At 29.6% G+C, this 18,822-nt stretch overlaps 1 protein-coding gene and 1 long non-coding RNA gene across 2 annotated transcripts; one reads left to right on the plus strand and one right to left on the minus strand.

The window, feature by feature from the left end:
• Positions 1–221: 221 nt before the first annotated feature.
• On the minus strand, positions 222–2,180 carry LOC120073848. Its single transcript, XR_005480825.1, has 4 exons — positions 1,657–2,180; positions 1,475–1,549; positions 1,293–1,358; positions 222–284 (listed from the first exon to the last, which is right to left on the minus strand). It is a non-coding gene; the product is annotated as an uncharacterized LOC120073848 (long non-coding RNA).
• An 11,807-nt stretch (positions 2,181–13,987) lies between these two features.
• On the plus strand, positions 13,988–16,268 carry LOC120074022. The gene is made up of 3 exons (XM_039026994.1): positions 13,988–14,201; positions 14,888–15,061; positions 15,886–16,268. Exons 1-3 carry the CDS (start codon positions 14,118–14,120, stop codon positions 15,976–15,978), a joined length of 351 nt encoding a protein of 116 aa, XP_038882922.1. The 5' UTR covers positions 13,988–14,117; the 3' UTR covers positions 15,979–16,268.
• The last annotated feature ends 2,554 nt before the right edge of the window (positions 16,269–18,822 follow it).

An 18,822-nucleotide genomic window follows, 5' to 3' on the forward strand; every position in this document is an offset into this window, starting at 1 on the left:
AACAACACTCGGTTATGGTGAAATAAATGCTAATTAAATAAGGTAAGTTTAAAAGACTTTCATTAAATTCAAATACTAAAACAATAGTAGGGTACCCATAAATCATAAAGGACAATAAATAAGTCTGAAAAACGATTCTTAAAAGTAAGTTTTAAACATCAAAACTACAAGTTAAGAGAAACATGAAAAGAACTCTAAATCTCATGAGCTGAAGCGTAAAAACTAGTCCCAGTGGCTCGATCACGAATTCCGCTTGTCCATCGCTGGTGCATCTCTACCTTTACCTGAAACAACAACATGAGAAAGAATGAGTATAAAATACTTAGTAAGTAACCCAACTACTGGGGTCAGGCTAGGCATCTATGTCCTCTAGATACCCACCTCTGGTGAAACATCTAAACTGCTCTAGTCCTCATGGGACACATATACGCATGAAACAAGAAGGAGACTGAGTCCTATCCTACTGTAGCTAAGTATGCCCACTACCTTTGGTGAATCCCGAAGGAGATACAAACTGGTGAATCCCGAAGGAAACATAAGCTGGTGAATCTCGAAGGAAACACAAACTCGTAAATCCAGAAGGAAACATAAACTGGTGAATCCCGAAGGAAACACAAACTAGTGAATCCCAAAGGAAACACAAACTGGTGAATCCCGAAGGAAACACAAAATCTAATGGGCATCTAACTAATCAGTAAAGACATTTGCATAGTCTCAACATCATAATCATCACTGTACGAATCTATGACGTACATATAAACTTCAACATCATGGTTCTACAACATACATGTATACATCAACATCATCAGATCAAATACAACCATATGAAAACATATACCATCTCATACTAGCTTCAAGTGTCTATGTGCATAAATAAATAATTCAGATCTCGTACTAGAATATACTTTGATCATATTATACTATCAATCTATCATGTTATCATTCTGCCATAACATTAATTTATCATGCTAGCATACATCTAATGTCTGGCCCATGGGCAGTTTCAGTAGTAAGATTACTTACCTCAAAGTTAAATCCAAAGAAACCCAAGCAAGCTTATCCTTTTCAAAACAAGCAACATCTAAGATAAATCAATATTTTGGGTCTAACTCCAATTAACCAGATTATTCAAAGACTTCTAATTTTACTTTACCTAAACTATGGCTCGGTCTAAACTTAATTCCAAAACCCAATTTTGTTGGCTACCTAAACATACACAAAGTTCAAAATTAATAACTTAATTCTCCACAATTAATTCAAAATAACCACCCAACAACTTACTCCAAACTTACCAAACTTCAAAAGATAATTGGCCTTTAATTTGATGAGCAACACCCTAAACGTCTCAAGTCTTGAATCTAAAATCCAAACCCAAGAGATGTTAACAATTTTAACCCAAAACCAAACATATAAAATTTAATCTAACAATCCCTAAACCAAACCACAATGGGGGTTACCAAGCCTTGGAACTTACCAAATCGCCACGAAGAAGGAACTTCGACACCCGCTGGACAATGCACAAATTCTCCTCCAAACCACCCCAATTAACCTTTAAATGCAAGGAGAAACACTATTATAAACCCAAGACATAACAAGTGATCCAAAAAACAACCAAGAACAAAAACAACACCCAAAAACTTATGCAAAAAATCTTACTCCAACCAAGATTCCATAAGAACCAAGTGGCGAAGGAGATTTGCGGTGGAAACTGGTTCGACGACAAGGTCAAGCTAACGGCGAGGGGAGGGCACGGCTGGCTGGGAGTGCGTATGTCTAGGCGGCGCAGACCTGGGCGGCTGGGCGTCGACGTCGCGGCTTCAATTGGTGGGAGCAGTTCTAGGCAGTGGCTTCGGTGGGAGACAGGAATCAGATCTGGGCGACGCGAACGCGGGCGGCTCGGCGTGGGAGACTGGAATCAAATCTGGATGCCGCGAACAGTTGAGGTGCGAAGAAGCCCAAGTCGAAGCTGGGTTGCTCGCGGCTTGGATCTGAGTTGGTGGTCAAGGTCAGCAGCAAGGAGATGTTGGTCGAGGTCGGCGACAAGAGATGTTGGTCGAAGCCGGCGACGGAGATGCTGGGTTTGCGTGAGGAAGAAGATGGAAGGGGAGAAGAAAAAGAGGAAAAAAGAAAAAGGAAAGAAAAAGAAAAGGATATTTTATTTTATTTCCTTCCTATTCCCCTTTATTATTATTATTATTATTATTTTCCAATCTCTTCCTTTCCATTTTTAAAACAACAAATCTTGCCCTTTTCCAACACTAAACTCCGAATTAATTTCCAATATTAATTTTCACTTAAATGATTTAAATTCCAACAATATCACTTAAATGTCCAAAAATTCAAAAAAATTTCTCAATTAGTAAAAATTTACTGAAATTACATTGTTACTAAAAAAAATATACGGGGTGTTACAAATTCACTCCTACCTGAATTAGGATTAGCAGATAGGTTTTCTCTTAAGTACTGACAGGTCTTGAACAATCGGGGCCCCACCTTCTCTTGATAGAGAAAGGACTTGATTCATAGGTATTATGAATCAAAATTGTCTATTAGAGGGTTAGTAGGAACTTAAGAAATGAGATGTATTCACAGGGGTAAAACGGTGATCTTGACCCAGCGGTGATTACAAACGACTTGTGAAAAATCAACTTACTGATCATGGTTATATCAAATGGACATAATATATCTACAGTGAAGGGAGTTCAACTATGGGCTTTAGTGGAGTGACCCATTAGTTAACTAATGGGCGTTAATTCGGTATAATGAGTTTAGCCAATGAATCTCGGATCGTTGGAGCCCATGATCTATAGGTCCGTGAGGTCCCCCTACTAGCTTGTAAATGGATTAGCTTTAGGGTAGCATGATAAGTTAATTTGAAACATTCAAATTAGAATTAAACGGAATAGGAGAATTTATATTTAAATATATGAAGGTGGATTTGTGTAAAAATTAATTTCATATGTAAATTAATTAGAATTAATTAAATTATTTAAATAATTATTTATTACTTTTATTATAAAATTAATTTATGAAATTAATTTTACAAAATATATAATATTTTCAATTTTAAAATCAAATTGATTTTTGAATCATTTGGTGAAAAATTGGAAAATTGAAAAATTTACACAAAATGGAAAAATGGGTTTTTCCATTATCATCTTCAACTAGCTCACATAAAAATCATTCACATTTGCTTCAATAATTCCAAACATGAGTTGCATCTCATGTAGTCATCTTCTTTGCATGATAGCCTACAATAAATAAAGAAGATTGAAGTGGAATTGAGGCATGCATTCAAAGAGTTTTTACAGAAAAATTCGGGCTAAAGAAATTGTTCTTCAAGTGAGTTATAACAGTGAGCTTCTCTCCAAGTTTCCTGTTGTTCAAGCTGTTCTTGAGTCCCAAAATTCATTCTAAAGCCCCAAGAGTATAGTGGGAAGATCTTGAGGTGGTTCATAGCAGATTTCGGAGAAGATAACAGTTGAGAATCAAGATCTTGAAGAGTTCTACAAAGGTATGACTTCAAACCCTCTTATGTTAGATCAGCATGTTTTAGTTTCTGCCAAAATTAGTGAATTAAAGTGCTTATTAATCCTTGTTGCTTCCGCTGCGTGATGATATACTCTTACATAACTAACTTATATAAATGACCAAAACCATTAGTCAAAGGCATGTGTAAATTCCTTTACTATTTTCTACTGTTAAATTACTCACGAACTCGAGAATGACTTGAGAGTGACAGAGTGTGTGAGACTTGACACCATATAATGTTCAATTTCTTTTGTTTCGCAGTGAATTTGGACAATTTTTTTTCCTATTTACAATTGATCCATTTTTTTGGCACCAACAATTACTTTATATATAGATTCAAAATTTAAATCTACATTCTTCTTTTTGTTTAGTACAATAGAAATAGAGCAATTCAAACCACAGACATTTTAGTTACTAACACATAGTATATGTGTCAATTGAATTATGCTCGTTTTGACTAATTTCCACTCTTTTTATACATATTTAATACCATATTCAAATATATATACAAGACTATGAGTTTCAACCGGTCGTTTGTGTTTTGAGAATGTTTATAGGTGTCTAAAATTTTAGATATTTGGTATCTTTAAATAACTATGTTTGTTTTGTATGATTTTTCTTGTCTTTTCTTTTTTCTAGATATCTAGAAATATTTTGATAATTGTGTTTGTTTCATAGGATTTCTAATAAAAAATGTTTTAGATTTACACAATGTTCTAAGAAAGCGTTTACGACTATTTATTAATTTATAATTAATTCAATATAAATTAAACTTATATATCAATTTGAATTTCTTTTTTAATTAATAAAATTTATNACTATTTATTAATTTATAATTAATTCAATATAAATTAAACTTATATATCAATTTGAATTTCTTTTTTAATTAATAAAATTTATATTATTTTTACATGTTATTTTTCTCAATAAAAATATAATAATTTAAGATTTTTTATAAAATAAATATTAATTTAAATTTAAAGAAGAGGGATATATATCTTAATTATATATATACATACATACATAGATACACATATATTTTAATTTACATAAGACCTATTTATTTTAATTATATAATGCAAATAAAGAAGAGTGATATATATACACACATATATACATACACCTGGAAAATCCATGTTTCAGGAAAGCATAAAAAACTCTTGAGATGTCCACTCTATGAAAATCTAGGATGTCTGTGAAACAAAGGGTCCGTTAGTACTCTTGATTACTTCGGGTAATTGGCATAAGTAATTAATTCTTCTTTGCACATGGAAAAAATTAATTAATAGTATGAAGTGTCATTAATTAAGTAATAAGATTTTAATATCTATATATCCCTCAGTTTGGAGTCTAATGTACACAAAGATTTTTTTAGGGTTTAGCTATATTATGCTTTGCTGCAGGCATTATTTGCTTAGAATTTTAATGAATAGTAATACTCATATGAATATAGAGAATATCACGAGAGACATTTCCAAATCAAAACACTATTTGTATTGATTTCAAATTTGTTTTTTTCTTTCTTCCAACTTGATGTGACACCAAAAATCAACCACTTTAAATTTATATATTCATATTTTTTTCAAATTGGTCTTCCTCCAATTTTTAGTTTATGCAGAAAACATTCTCTAATTATGTCGTTTAACTACAAAAGAATCATATAATATATAATTAATTCAGCTTTCTAACAATAATATTTAATTATATTCATATACAAATCTTCTTCAGTGACTAAAAAAAATCATTTTTCTTAATGCGTTTATGATGCCTATCCCTTGCAATTTGCAATCCTTTTTCAACTACCTTTTGAGAAAATATATGTAGAAAAAAAAGTTAAATTACATATTTTGCAATCATTTCATTAGAAAAATCTCAATCAAAACTTTAATTTTATATAATTTTATTTTTGAAAACATATAGAATTGCATTATCGAAAAAGAACATCGTAGTTTGAAGTCAAGGCACATAGAAATTCAAATCACTAAATTTATAAAAAAAAAAACAATAAGAATCTAATCAAACCTTCAAACAACGGAACCCCAAGAAACATGATTCAAGAAAAAAATTTCTTATGGGAAAAACCCATGAGAATCCTTTCATTAGAAGGTCCAAGTCAAGTAAACAATACGTAAACACATCAAACAATTGACATAATGACGGACAAATCGTCTGAAGGACTCAAATTAAAGTAGCAATATGGACACACGTTAGTTGCATTTACACATGTCTGCCAAAACTTTATATATACTTTAAACTAGGTTTATCGACCTTTTGTCTTTCACTTTTATTAGTGGCATAGTTCGTAAAACTTCATCTATTTCATAGTCTCCCAAAATCATCTCGTCTAAAATTATAGAAAATGTGAGAATCTCCTAAGTTACATCTACATTGAATCGACCAACATTATAATCACATAAATATAGAGATAAATGTAAGATAAAATACACAAAAATGATCTTAATTAACTCAAAAATAATTAACATGTATTTTCTCTTTTGAAGTTAGAGATTTCATCATCTATTTCTATAACCATTTGAAAAGAACGTAAGCGATTGAAATCTCTTTTAAAATTTAAAACCCTCTCGTGAGAATCATTTCAACCCTCATAATCTAGATCTTTCATTTATTTATTTGCACTAGTGGGATTAAGAAAATTTTCCTCTTAAGTAATGATTAAAGAAGAAAATTAAATTTTCTTTCATTTATTTATTTATTTATTAGGTTTTGTGGATTTAATAGAATAAGTTGGGCATGGGTTGAATCGTCAATCATCCATAATTGCCTTTTTCTCTCAATAAAAAATAAATAAAATATAATTTAAAAAAAAATCAAAGAGAGGAAAAAAATGTCAAACTATTTATAGAAATAACAAAAAAAATATTGGATAAACTTCCATCAGCGTCTATCAATTATAGATTTTTATAAGTTTCTATCACTGATAGAGCTTCTATCTATTAAAGAAGATTAAAATTTTATTATTTTATGTAAATAGTTTTTATTATTTTTTTATTTTTTTAGAATATCCTATTAAAAATATGAAAATAAATTAAAAAATAATAATAAAAAGAAAATCGTCCATCATGGCCAGCTGCACGAGAATGGAAGGAAGGAAGGGAAATAAAGAAACATAGACAAATAAATCAAATCAAAGTCTAATACAAACACACACACACCACAATTAATCTCTATAATTGCATCAGCCAAACTCGACACAGCAAAATCTTGTACTTATTGTAAAATTCAAATCTCCAATTGGGCCCTCTCAACATTTTTTTATCATATATTAGAGAGACGAATTGTATTCAACCAAATTAAATTAAATTGTCTTTGATAAGATTTTTATTTAAATAGGATAGAATCAAACTAATATATATATATATATATATATATATATATAAAAGTAAGCTTTTAACACATATCTAAAAAGAGAAAAAAAAAATAACAAATTTGAAATGAATGTAATCTCAGTGGTTGATATGTTAATAACATTTCTTTTAAGTTGAAGGTTTAAATCCATACTTTTATCTTTATGTAATATTATATTCTAAAAAAAACCCATATAATATATTTTTAGAAGATGAAAAGGAGTTTTGGAGCTCTTTAAAGGGTGAAAAAGAGAAATAAATAGAAATAACTCGAAGATAATTAAATAAAGAGAAATAAGCAGTAAGTCAAAAGGACAAATCTAATCTAATTGTTTCAGGTTGTCATTTTCATTTCTCTTGGATTCATTTTAGTTCATGAATATGAATTGATTCGATACGATTCGATAAGCTCTCAAAATCAATCCAACACGACACTTTATTTTTTAATAGGAAAAAGAGAGGAGTGCATGGGTCGTATAAAATGGTTGGATATAGGGGTTTTTCTAGGGCTTTGAAAAGGCTATATGGCAGTGAAGAAGAGGGGAAAAGTTGAAACAAAGGGGAAAAAGAAATAACTTGGGAGTAAGTCAATTTTTGTGTTGTGATGGAAAATTGTTTGGTTGTGATGATTAATCGGTACACGTGAATAGGTGGGTACACATGCGATTTGTTTGTGTGCAATCAAGACAATGTTTTGTGAGAAGAAAGAAAAAAAATCCTCCATAAATAGCAACTTAGGTTTTGGTTTTTTCCTTTCTTCCCTATATCATACAGCTGTGTTTGAATTTTCGAATCTAAATATCATAATATACTTTATTTAGGATTATTAAACTTTCATTAGTTTAGGATATGTCTATAGAAGATCAAATATTGTTTCGTGATTTATTATCCTAACATTTTGAGTTCAGTAGTGACTTAACGTGGAAGGTCTTGAATTCTGTAATACTATTTCTTTATATTTTCTCGTCCATGAATAAACGATAGATCAAGATCAATTATATATATACACATGCACATAAACCTTTAGTTCGTCAAATTTAACATTTTGAATGTCATAGAATATTGTATAAAAATGTTAAAGTCAAACATGAACATAACTCTACTGATTAATATATTTACTCTCAACCAAAAGTCAGAAGTTTGAATCTACTCCACATGTCATTGAACTCGAAAATAAAATATTTTTAGAAATCTAATGTAACTTAATACATGTTATAAAATGATCTAAGGCCTCCCGATAACGATTTCGTTTTTTGTTTTTTTTATTTGAAATTTATACTAGTTGTCTCTCAATTTTTAAATTATGATCTTCATTTATATTGAAGAAACATTTGAATTTCCAGTCATATTTTAAAAACAATAATAATTTTAAAAAAAGTATATAGTTTTCCAAAACATAGTTTGTTTTTTAAAATTTAGTAGAAAGTATATAACAAAAAAAATTTATGAGCAGAAATAGTGTTTATAAACTTAATTTTTACAAAATCAAATTGGTTATAAAAGTGGTAGATATATTGTTTCTTAGATAATTATTTTTTAAATGAGAAATAAAAATGTGGTTCTTAACCATAGTCTTCCCCTCTTTTTTATTCAAAAAGGAAAAATAATTATATGCTTAGTTACCCATTCTTTAAAGAAAGGTTTCACTTTCACCCTAATATCTTTTGTTGTAACATCGTGGTTTAGTTGTTGTATAAAATAAGCAAAGTTGTATATAATATGAAATATCAAATGTGACAATTAAAGGTTAAATAATTAAGCTTTTGAACCTTAAAATAAAAGAAGTTGTCCCAATTGCCATGGCAAGCTGATTAATTAAGAATTGTGAAATAATTGATTTTGAAAAACAATAAAATAAAAGAAAAAGAAAAAGAAAAAAATCAAGCAAATAGGCCATTGGACATGCGAATAAACTGGTCGAAGAAGTGCATTGTGATGAGGCAAGTCTTCAATTATTTTGTAACTCCCTAAAAGTGAGTTGGTGGGCCTTTTTCCCTTTTTTTTTCACTATAACATTTTTTATTTTATTTATTACTACGAGCGGATTAAAATTGAACTTTCCACCTCCAATAAGGAAGTAAATGTTAAATAATGCTGGCTATTATCACTTTAACTTTTAATTATTACAATTCAAAAATAAAGTTAGATTCAATTGAGTTATATTCCTCGACATTGTAGCTACTTTCAAATATTTATATAGTATTTTCCTCAATTTTGAGTTCAACATATAAGACTTTCAATCTTAAGAAATATAATAAATATATTATATATTTTGACTTTGTTCGAATGGACAAATATTTTGATAACTTTTTTAAAAAATCTAGAGTGATTTATGTCCAACTTTTTAATTAATTTAATTTGGAGTAGGCCTAGGTATTGACTACACAAAATCTTAAAACTTTCCAATAAATTCTATATTAGCATTTTAAGATTTCACTTTAATGAAGAATCGAGGACAAGACTTTTCATACTGGCAGGGCAGCAAGCTTATTATCCATCACAAAATTTTTGACAAATGGGAGAGAGAAGCATAGAAGAGATAAATTTTTTATTATTATTATTATTACTATTATTATTATTATTATTATTATTATTATTANTTATTATTATTATTACAAAGAAAATGAACATTTGTTAAAAAGTTAGTGATGCTCATCAGAAATCAACGAATAAAAAAAGGAAAATAATCATGACTTATATACATGATTTTGATAAATGGGTAAGAAGTTATTGGTTCAATTTATGTTGGTCATTTACCTGTGATTTAATATCTTATGGATTTTCTTAATGTTGAAAATGGCAGGATCCTCATAACGACGAACAGCAAACGGTCAAAGCACGATGGTAAAACAAAGAGCAAAAACCTGCAAAATAGAAACTCGTTATAGGCTGAATCGAAGAGTTCGCTCTCTTTAAGACGTTTCGCGGCTCTACCCAAGTGTGCAAGCAGGTCTGAAAAATGTCACGTCATCTGCAAGATAAAACAACCAAAGAAACGCGATCAGAAATGTATCATTACCGACCAGAACACACACCCTTTTCTAACCCACTGCTCGAAAAAATAAAATGGAAGAGTTAGGAGAGAAAATTGGAATGGAGTGAATGAAAATAGTTGCGTTTTTTAACTGTTAAAGGCCACGCCTTTTATAGATCTTTAGCGTGGAACGGTAGGGAGCAAAATAGGCGGTGAGCCTCAGAACGTGCACGGACGAATCGCTTGCGCAAACTTATATGAACGTGGAGGACATTTTCTTTTGTTTTTTCGGTTAAAAAAATAAAAAAATAAACAAAAATAATAATATTTTTATTAAAATTAATAATCACACACACGCCTCGCCCGACCGAACCCACATTGGTCTATCTCCCCACTCCCTCCAAAACATGGGTACCCCTTGGGACCCAAACCCAAAACTCAAGATTAAAGTACATAAGGGAGGCTTCTAACTCCAAATTTTCTAATGTGGGATTCTCCAACCAAAGGTTGATTCCCTTTTATTTTTTAAAGTTAAATTTTCACTCAACACTTAACACTTAAATGTTGCAGAGTTAGATGGATTATTTCGTGAGATTAGTCGAGATATGTGTATGTTGGTCTGGATACCTACAAATATTAAACAAAAAAGAGTATATAATAAAATTCAGAAAATACTGTAAAAAAAAATTAGAGACCACAAACCAACATGAATATAGTTTAGCGTTTACAACATCATAATTTCATAGAGGTAGATTTCAAACATCCACCACACACGATGTAATATTTAAAAAAAGAAAACATATATTAAAGGTTACAAAATAAAATGAGTGAAGAAAATGAACCAGCAAAAAGAAAAAAGAGAAAAAAAAAAAAAGGAAAAAATTTAGGTACATCTAGATTGCATCTATCTAGAATCTATCTAAATTATCCAATTACATGTAACAATGTAAACAGTTCTTTTTTAAAAAATATTTTCGAATTTCTTGGTCGTGTTATTATTAAGATGGATTATAGAAAAATAGATGTACGTTACACTGTATTACTTTGAAAATAGTAAAGTCAATCTCATGGGCAGCGGCACGTGCATAACAAGGGTGGGAAGGGAGGGCCAAAGGTGTTCAGTGGAGGAATCTGCACGTGATGAGAGAAGAATACAACAACAAACAATACGAGTTTTAGAGAGAGAGACTTGGAAATGTGAGAGCAAAAGAAAATTGGCGTTTGTTAAAATGGTATTTAGCTGTCAATCCCTCCAACTCTCTCTCACGGGGCACCGTCCCTCCCCCTGCCCAAACTGACCATAAAACTCCTCTCTCTCTATATATATTTACCAAAATGACCTCAGAATTTTAAAGTTCTTCAATTAAAAGTATGAATGGTTTTTTCTGGATTACTATTACATTACGTTTGAGGCGACGAGATACCGAATTCATCATCTAGTTTTCAAATTTTAGTTTAATTTTTTAAATCATTAGTGAAAAATAGATAACAAATTAAAAAATTTGGAGATTGAAGTAGTTCTATTGACTTAATTTTCAAAAACAAAATGGTTATCGAATGTGATCTTAATATTTCATAAGTCTTAGCATTTTCGTTTTTTAATTCCATTTTAATTTGTTCATTTCACTCTTTACATATCATGTTGATCCGTCGTTGAATTAATCCAACCACAAAGATTCAGATTTATTTTATGCGGCATGTTGTTTATTCTATACATTTTGAAATATCCTAAACATAGTAGATAAATATATAAGAAATCAAATAGAATTTTCAATTTGTGATTCTATGTCAAATCATGGTTAGTAATATAATTACTTAAATAATTGTATGACAAGTTGGTTGAATTAATAAACGATGATTTGATGTGTTAAGGTAATTCTATTTTTTTAAGCATTAAGTTCTTGTTAAGGACAACAACCCTCAAACTATCTCTACAATGATATGATATTATCCACTTTGAATATAAATCCTCGTAATTTTACTTTTGGTTTCACTTCAAAGACCTCATATTTGTCCTCCCTTATATATTCATGATCTTCCCCTCATCTAATCAATATGAGACTTTGATCACATTTACAACATAAATACATTTGGATCTCAAAAAATGCACCATTAAATCAGATTGTTTGGTAGCTGTGAATCTTATTAACAAAAAGGATGAGACGGTGTCGGATAATTTGTGTTGGCTTACTTAAATCTGTGAATAGTTCTCAAATTTTGATGATATTTCTGTTGTTTTCATTCCAATAACATGTAATAGTTTAGTTGATTGTATAAATATTTCTGGTAAGTGAGTTGAATTTCTGGTTGTAAAGGATTGTATTGTCTACAAAGATCTTCATCTTCATTTTTCATTATAAATAAAATTTAAAAAAAGAAAACTTGGATCTCATATCCAATATCATTCTTTCTAGCATTATCTTCGACTACTTCCATTATATAATTAATTAATAAAATTACGTCAAGTCCGATGATATGCATAAAGAATATGCCCACTTGATATAAATTATAGTCTTCAATATTACACTCTCACAGAAATATATCCAACCCCTATTTATTATAATATCCTATGGTGTAACAAATTGCTTATATCTTGGATTGTGCTCATAACATTTTTAACTAAAAGAATATTTGAATAGTTATGTTATGAGATAGAATAATTATAATCTTTTCGTATCTACCTAATCTCGAGATTTAATGACTCTCGTGCATTAATAGTGACGAATAGAGAGATGTTCGACCTGACATTAAATGTAATCATAATTTCTTAATAAATTAATCATATATATATACTTTGTTAGATTCATAATTAACTCGTGCATATAGTTGGTTTTAGAGATTATATATATATATATATATATATATATACCAAAATACCTTTTAAAAACCAAGAGAAAGGAAAATCTAGCCACAATATAAAGAGGGAAAAAAAATGAAAATTCTTAGTTTACTAACATGATCCATGTGTATTTAATTACACCTACTTAATAGGCTTAGGTTGGCAGATTTAACAAGTATGATACAAAAAAGCCACAATCAAAAGTATAGGGCGTTATAGGAAATCAAAAAACAAACGAACCAAACTAGATCAATATTGATCTAACGACTTGGTTCAATTTTTCAATATAAGATATTGGACATGTCGGTTTCTTGTTTTGGAAGGCCAAATTTTTTCGGTTCTGTTAATTTTTATTTTAAAAATAATTGATAATCGAATCAAACAAAAACTTATATATAACCAATAACCATGTGTGTATAGACGATGAGTAGTTATTAATACTCTTGAACCACACATTAAATTTTGGAGTTGCATTACAAATTGCTAATTTGGACCACGTTAATTTTCTCTCATATTACTTTCACAAACTTAACAAATTCTTAAGCACCTTACACAAATTTCAACATGTCAATTTGCACCTTTACACAATACATACATACTAGTTATGATCAAATTACAAAAATATTTTGTTATTATAGAAAACTATTTGTTTGTTGTTTCCATAATATATATTATCGCCGAATTAATTTATTTGTAAGAGTCTACATAGTATATATATTGTGTCTAAAATAAAAAACCAACACCTAAACAATGAATCAAACCCATTGTTTTAGTTTTTTTAGTAGACATCGATTTTGGTTGCTTTTGTTTTTTTCTTTTATAAAACAGATTGGTCCGATGTAATTCTGAGTCAGTTCTAAAATTGAGAAAATCAGACCGATTATTATCAAAAGTATATAGTTTCTTATCTTCTAAATTAACATGATCACTGGAACATTTTTAAAAACTGTATGGTATGCTTAAATATAAATGTCGATATAATTAAATTTATTCCAAATACAAAAGTTTAAAAGTTCATTAGTTATTAAACATAGTATGAGATTCTATAGAATGTTAGTTTTTTTTTTCCAATTAATTTTACGATAATTAAAATTGGAAAAGGAAAATAGGTGAAAAGCAAAAGGCCAATCACGTAAATTTCTCCAAGTAAGTACAAAATTTGAATTTGGCAAGTGAAACGACAGAAGCACTCATGCAAAAAGGAAAATAAAACAATTTTTTTTTATGAGAAAAAAGAAAAAGAAAAAGAAAATAGAAAATGCAAATATAAATGAAGAGTAAACTCGTGGTCTACTTTGTTTCAAGAAGCTCATAGCAAGAGAAAGCAAAAGCCTCTGGAGGCGCGTGGCCGGCGAGTGGAGAAGACACGGCGGCGCTTGCAATAAATTTCTCCGGTGGCGGCCGTGAAATGGGTTCAAGAGAGCGAAAGAAAGCAGCAGCTTCTTCTCATCACAAGTCAAAAGAATTTCGTGCATCCACAAGCTCTAGTGCAGTATTTTTCTCATCTTTCAATTATTATTTCATTCCTTTATAAACTTTCAACTTTCATTCATTTATTGGGAGATTTTCAACTTTTGTTTTCTCAATTTCGATCTGCCTGAAAATTGGTCGAATCGTGAGTTCGATCGGTTTTGTCTATTTGAATTATAAACATCGGGTGATTTTCTTTTAAATTACTTTTGTTCGATCATTTTTTACATTAATTTGATTCCATTGATTTTGTGATGGTTATTGTTTTATAAAATATACAATATGTAATACTTAATCGTTATACGATAAAATAATTCTACTGTCCATCATTAAATTTTAATAATTATGAGAGAAAAGAAGAAGAACTTTTATATTTAAAAAAAAATGATGTTGAGAAATAATTAAGAATCTCTTATTAACTAACATTCCACTCATTTTGTTGACCAGAATTGAAATTTTTAACACAATTTTGTTCTAATAAACTCTATTGGAAACACTAAAACAGAAAAGGGATATATTTTGTTAGTTTTTTAAGTAAAAAAATAATTGAATTTATTTACTAGATTATTCAATATAACATTTAGGTTTATTAATATTGTACATTACGTATCTGAATTCAAATTATTATAACTGATATTAAGTTAACCAAAGTTTTTTTTTCTTTTTTCTTAAAAAATTTAAAAAAAAAAAAAAAAAAAACTTGTGCAGATGGTGAATGTGGAGAGTCTAGAGAGGGGTTTTCTTATAAACGTATTTTTGGAAAGAAATTCACCTGGATTGTTGGTTCGAATTCTAGAAGCCTTTGAGAAATTAGGACTCGAAGTCCTCGACGCTAATGTGTCTTGTTCCGATTGTTTCCAACTCCAAGCTGTTGGAGAAGAGGTTCGATATCTTTAAGAATATTACATTACATTTGGAAGTTCCCAATATAAATATAGCTCACTACTTAATATATAGTTTTTTTTTCTTTTTTGAAAATTCAAATTCTTACCATCATACGAGTTCTACTTAAAAATAATCCAATGTCGTACTTAGAAACAATCACATGTAGGATTTGAAAAAAACAAATATCGATCGATGAGTCATTAATTACCTATGTTTTAATGTAGGTAAGTTCACAATTTTGTTTTTAATGTTTGGTTAAAACTTTCAAAAAAGTGTCATATTGATTGATGACAATATACTCTATGATTTATAAAGTGATTTATTTATAATTAAACATCTTTAAACAAACTTTATATATACATATTTGCTTTAGATATTATATATTTTAGTTTTGATTCATTTTAGACTTTGTACTTTCAATTTTTGTTCATTTTCAGTCTCTATATTTTTTAAACATTTGTTTTAATCTCCATACTTTTAAATAAGTGACGATTTCCATCTTTACATTTTGATTTTGATCTTGTATCTTCTATAGCAGATGACCTTATTAAAGTTACTAAATCTTTTAGCATGTAGTTATAAAATTGTATTACTAAGATTGTTATGTCGATCCTTTTCAAATAAAGATCAAAATGACCATTTTTGAAAGATAAAAAAAAATATTCTATATGGGCTAAAATGAATCATGATTAAAATACAGTATTTAGAATTAAATACAAAACATATAAAAAAAAATCTAATGTGAAACATATCTGCCTTAAATATTTGTAACTGGGAATATTTTGGTGTATAAATATTAATATATGCCTGATTTTTGACAGAATGAAGGGACAAAAATCATAAAGGCCCAAGTGGTGAAAAATGCAGTAAAGCAAGCAATCAAGGAATGGAGTGAAAGTAATGGGCAAGCATGAAATATATATAATATTACAATTTTTTATTTTTCCTTTTTTTTTTCTCTCCCCTTTTTCTTTTTCCCCAAATAGCACATCTCCTTTTATGTATAGGGTGACCAAAATTTCAACTCTTTTTCAAGTGTAGAATTTAAAAAAAAAAAAAAAAAAAAAAAAATTGTTTTTCTTCTCAAAACCCTGAGAAGAAATTCAGAAATTGTTTTTTTTCCCCACTTTCCTCCTCTCTTTCTTTCTCTCCATTTTGTTTGTTCCAAAACTATATATATATAATGTGTACTTAAATTTTCATTTTTCCAAGTCTCATTCAATTTTCGCCAGTTAATTATGTTGCTATTTTTACCTCAATTGATCTCTAGCTAAATCATATTCCAGGAGTTGATATTGAGAAATCTTCATCTCCCAATTATGTTAAATAATTAGTTAAATTATTTGTCTCTTCGCGATTCTTCTATTAAGAAAGTCAATTTTCATATGAATACCATCTAATATTAATACATGGATTTTTGATACATAAGCTAAATGAAATAAACATTTATTTCTTTTGCCTATAAGAATAAAGTCATTTAGTTCCTTCAAATAAAATAGTCTTTTTGATATATATATATATATATAATATATATATATATATTATATATATTATATATGACTTCAAATTTTGATTTATTAGAGCTAGTAAGAGAACGAACTAACAACTTTTGAGATAACAATTAATGTTCCTTCTATTAAATATACTTAGATGAGTTATTTTAGTTCACAAAACTCAATACATGAATCTAAACTTAAATTAGTAATATAAATCAATAATGATAAAGTTTAGGTAAAAAATATTATGCCCCAACCAAGTGAAACTAAGGGTCTAAAAGAGTGACGGTCTGACTATGGAGTCTTAATTCTCGAAAGATGGCTAAGAATGTTCCTTAAAAGGAGCAGACCGACGGGGTCTTGTCAAATACAAATAGAATGATCTAAAGGCGGTGCGCAACCTAGAGAGATGGTTGTATCTCTTTTTGAATGTGGAATCGAGGTTTGGTTCATTTGGAAAAGAGGTCGGGTGACCGTGTGAATGGTTGAATTGACGACTTCGCTTCGATCTCTTCAACTGAATCTGAATGAGACTTCGATCATTCAACTTTAGCTAAAGAAGGAATGAATCATGTCACCCAGAATTCCACGAGTGAATATTCTCATTTAGATCCTAGCCTTGGTAGAACTTGTCTTTGATTGGGATTTTGATTGAAAAGATGTTAAGCTGATTCCTCATGTGCCTACGAAGCTGAGGAAATCTTGATTGAAGCCAATTCGACTTTTTTCTACTCAATTTTTTTTTATAGAAAGAGCACTCGGGAGCATAAGCAAGTTCGGTGGTTTCAACCTCTGTAATTGATCGATGGGAACCTCGAAGCTGCTGAGGCAGGAGCTAGCAACCTCATATTAGGTACTACTACAACATCAATAGGTAGTTGGAAGGTGCACAATAGTGAAGATCAATCCATCTCAATCTGAAGAGAAAAAAAAACCATTATCTTGGGCATGTAACCCAAAAATCTCGAAAGACAACTCGCTTGAAAAAAATTATTTTAAAGCCTGGTACAAGCCAAACCCCTCCAATTCGGCAATAAGAGTCGGTTATAAATAGTCTTTTGGTCAGCTTTCTCGTTCTTGAAGACTTTTTGGCCGGTAGGCTTTATAGCGGGACCTACCTTGTGGACCTACCTTAGTGACAAGGAGGATATGAAATATCTCATTGCGCTTGCCTTCACTTAGAAAGTCTACGCCCTTAACCAACTAACAAAAAAGAAAAAAAAATCAAAAGATAAGGTCATTCCATGGATTCGAGTCCGCCATCCTGATCATGATTTTCCTACCCCCGAAGGGAAAAGTACTTCCCTTTTTGGCCAAGATTCGAACTCCTGATATCGTAGTTCGTAGCCACATGCTCTAATCCTCTAAGCAACAAGCCTCATCCCGTCTCCATGATCATTTTAGTCTACTTACTTTAAGTTCCATTCGATTTTAGTCAATTTACTTTCAATTGTCCAATTTTAGTTCATATAATTTTAAGAAATCTTAAATTTAATTCATATACTTTTAATAAATCTTAAATTTAGTCTTTTAGAGTTAAAGGTTCGAAAATGCTCGACCGGTGGAAAGAAGGGATGAAGACTAATTCTTTTTACAAATAATCAAACAATAAATTAACTATACGAGTTAATTTTGGGATTTAGTGAAAATACACCCACTAAAATTCAACAACTATAAAATAGAACAAAAGTTAACGTACACATTACCAAAATGGCGTTTTATACAGAAGTCTAAAGACATTTGGATTGTCATACTTAGTTCACATTTTCAAGTGCAAAAAAACTTGTTCTTCTTTTTTCTTTTTTTATAAAATAAAATATAATATATTTAAGTCCCTATAAAACCAATCCAAACACACCTTGAAGTTGCTGCATTATTTAATTATAAATTCCAATCCATAGTGAAATGACACTGCCTTCCTCAATATCTATAAAATTAATGAGTCTAATTGGATCCATTAGGTCAATTCTTGTTTCTATATATTATGTACAATTTGGATGACGAAATCTTTCTTTCTTCATACGGCAATTGAGAGATACGTGGATTTTTTTTCTATTATTATTATTCGTGAATTTTCTTTTAAAATAAAAGAAAAACATATTTTAATATTACAAAATAGGATAAAACAATTTGATTGATCTATATAGCATTTGCTTTTAATTGTGAGCTGTTAACGAACTTTTTTCAACCTACGATCCAAAGTCTTTTAAAACTTTCACATCTTCACACCTTTTCGACCTCTTCGGAATGTATTTAATTAAT

Source organism: Benincasa hispida, chromosome 3 (genome assembly GCF_009727055.1).
Source record: "Benincasa hispida cultivar B227 chromosome 3, ASM972705v1, whole genome shotgun sequence".
NCBI lineage: Eukaryota > Viridiplantae > Streptophyta > Magnoliopsida > Cucurbitales > Cucurbitaceae > Benincasa > Benincasa hispida.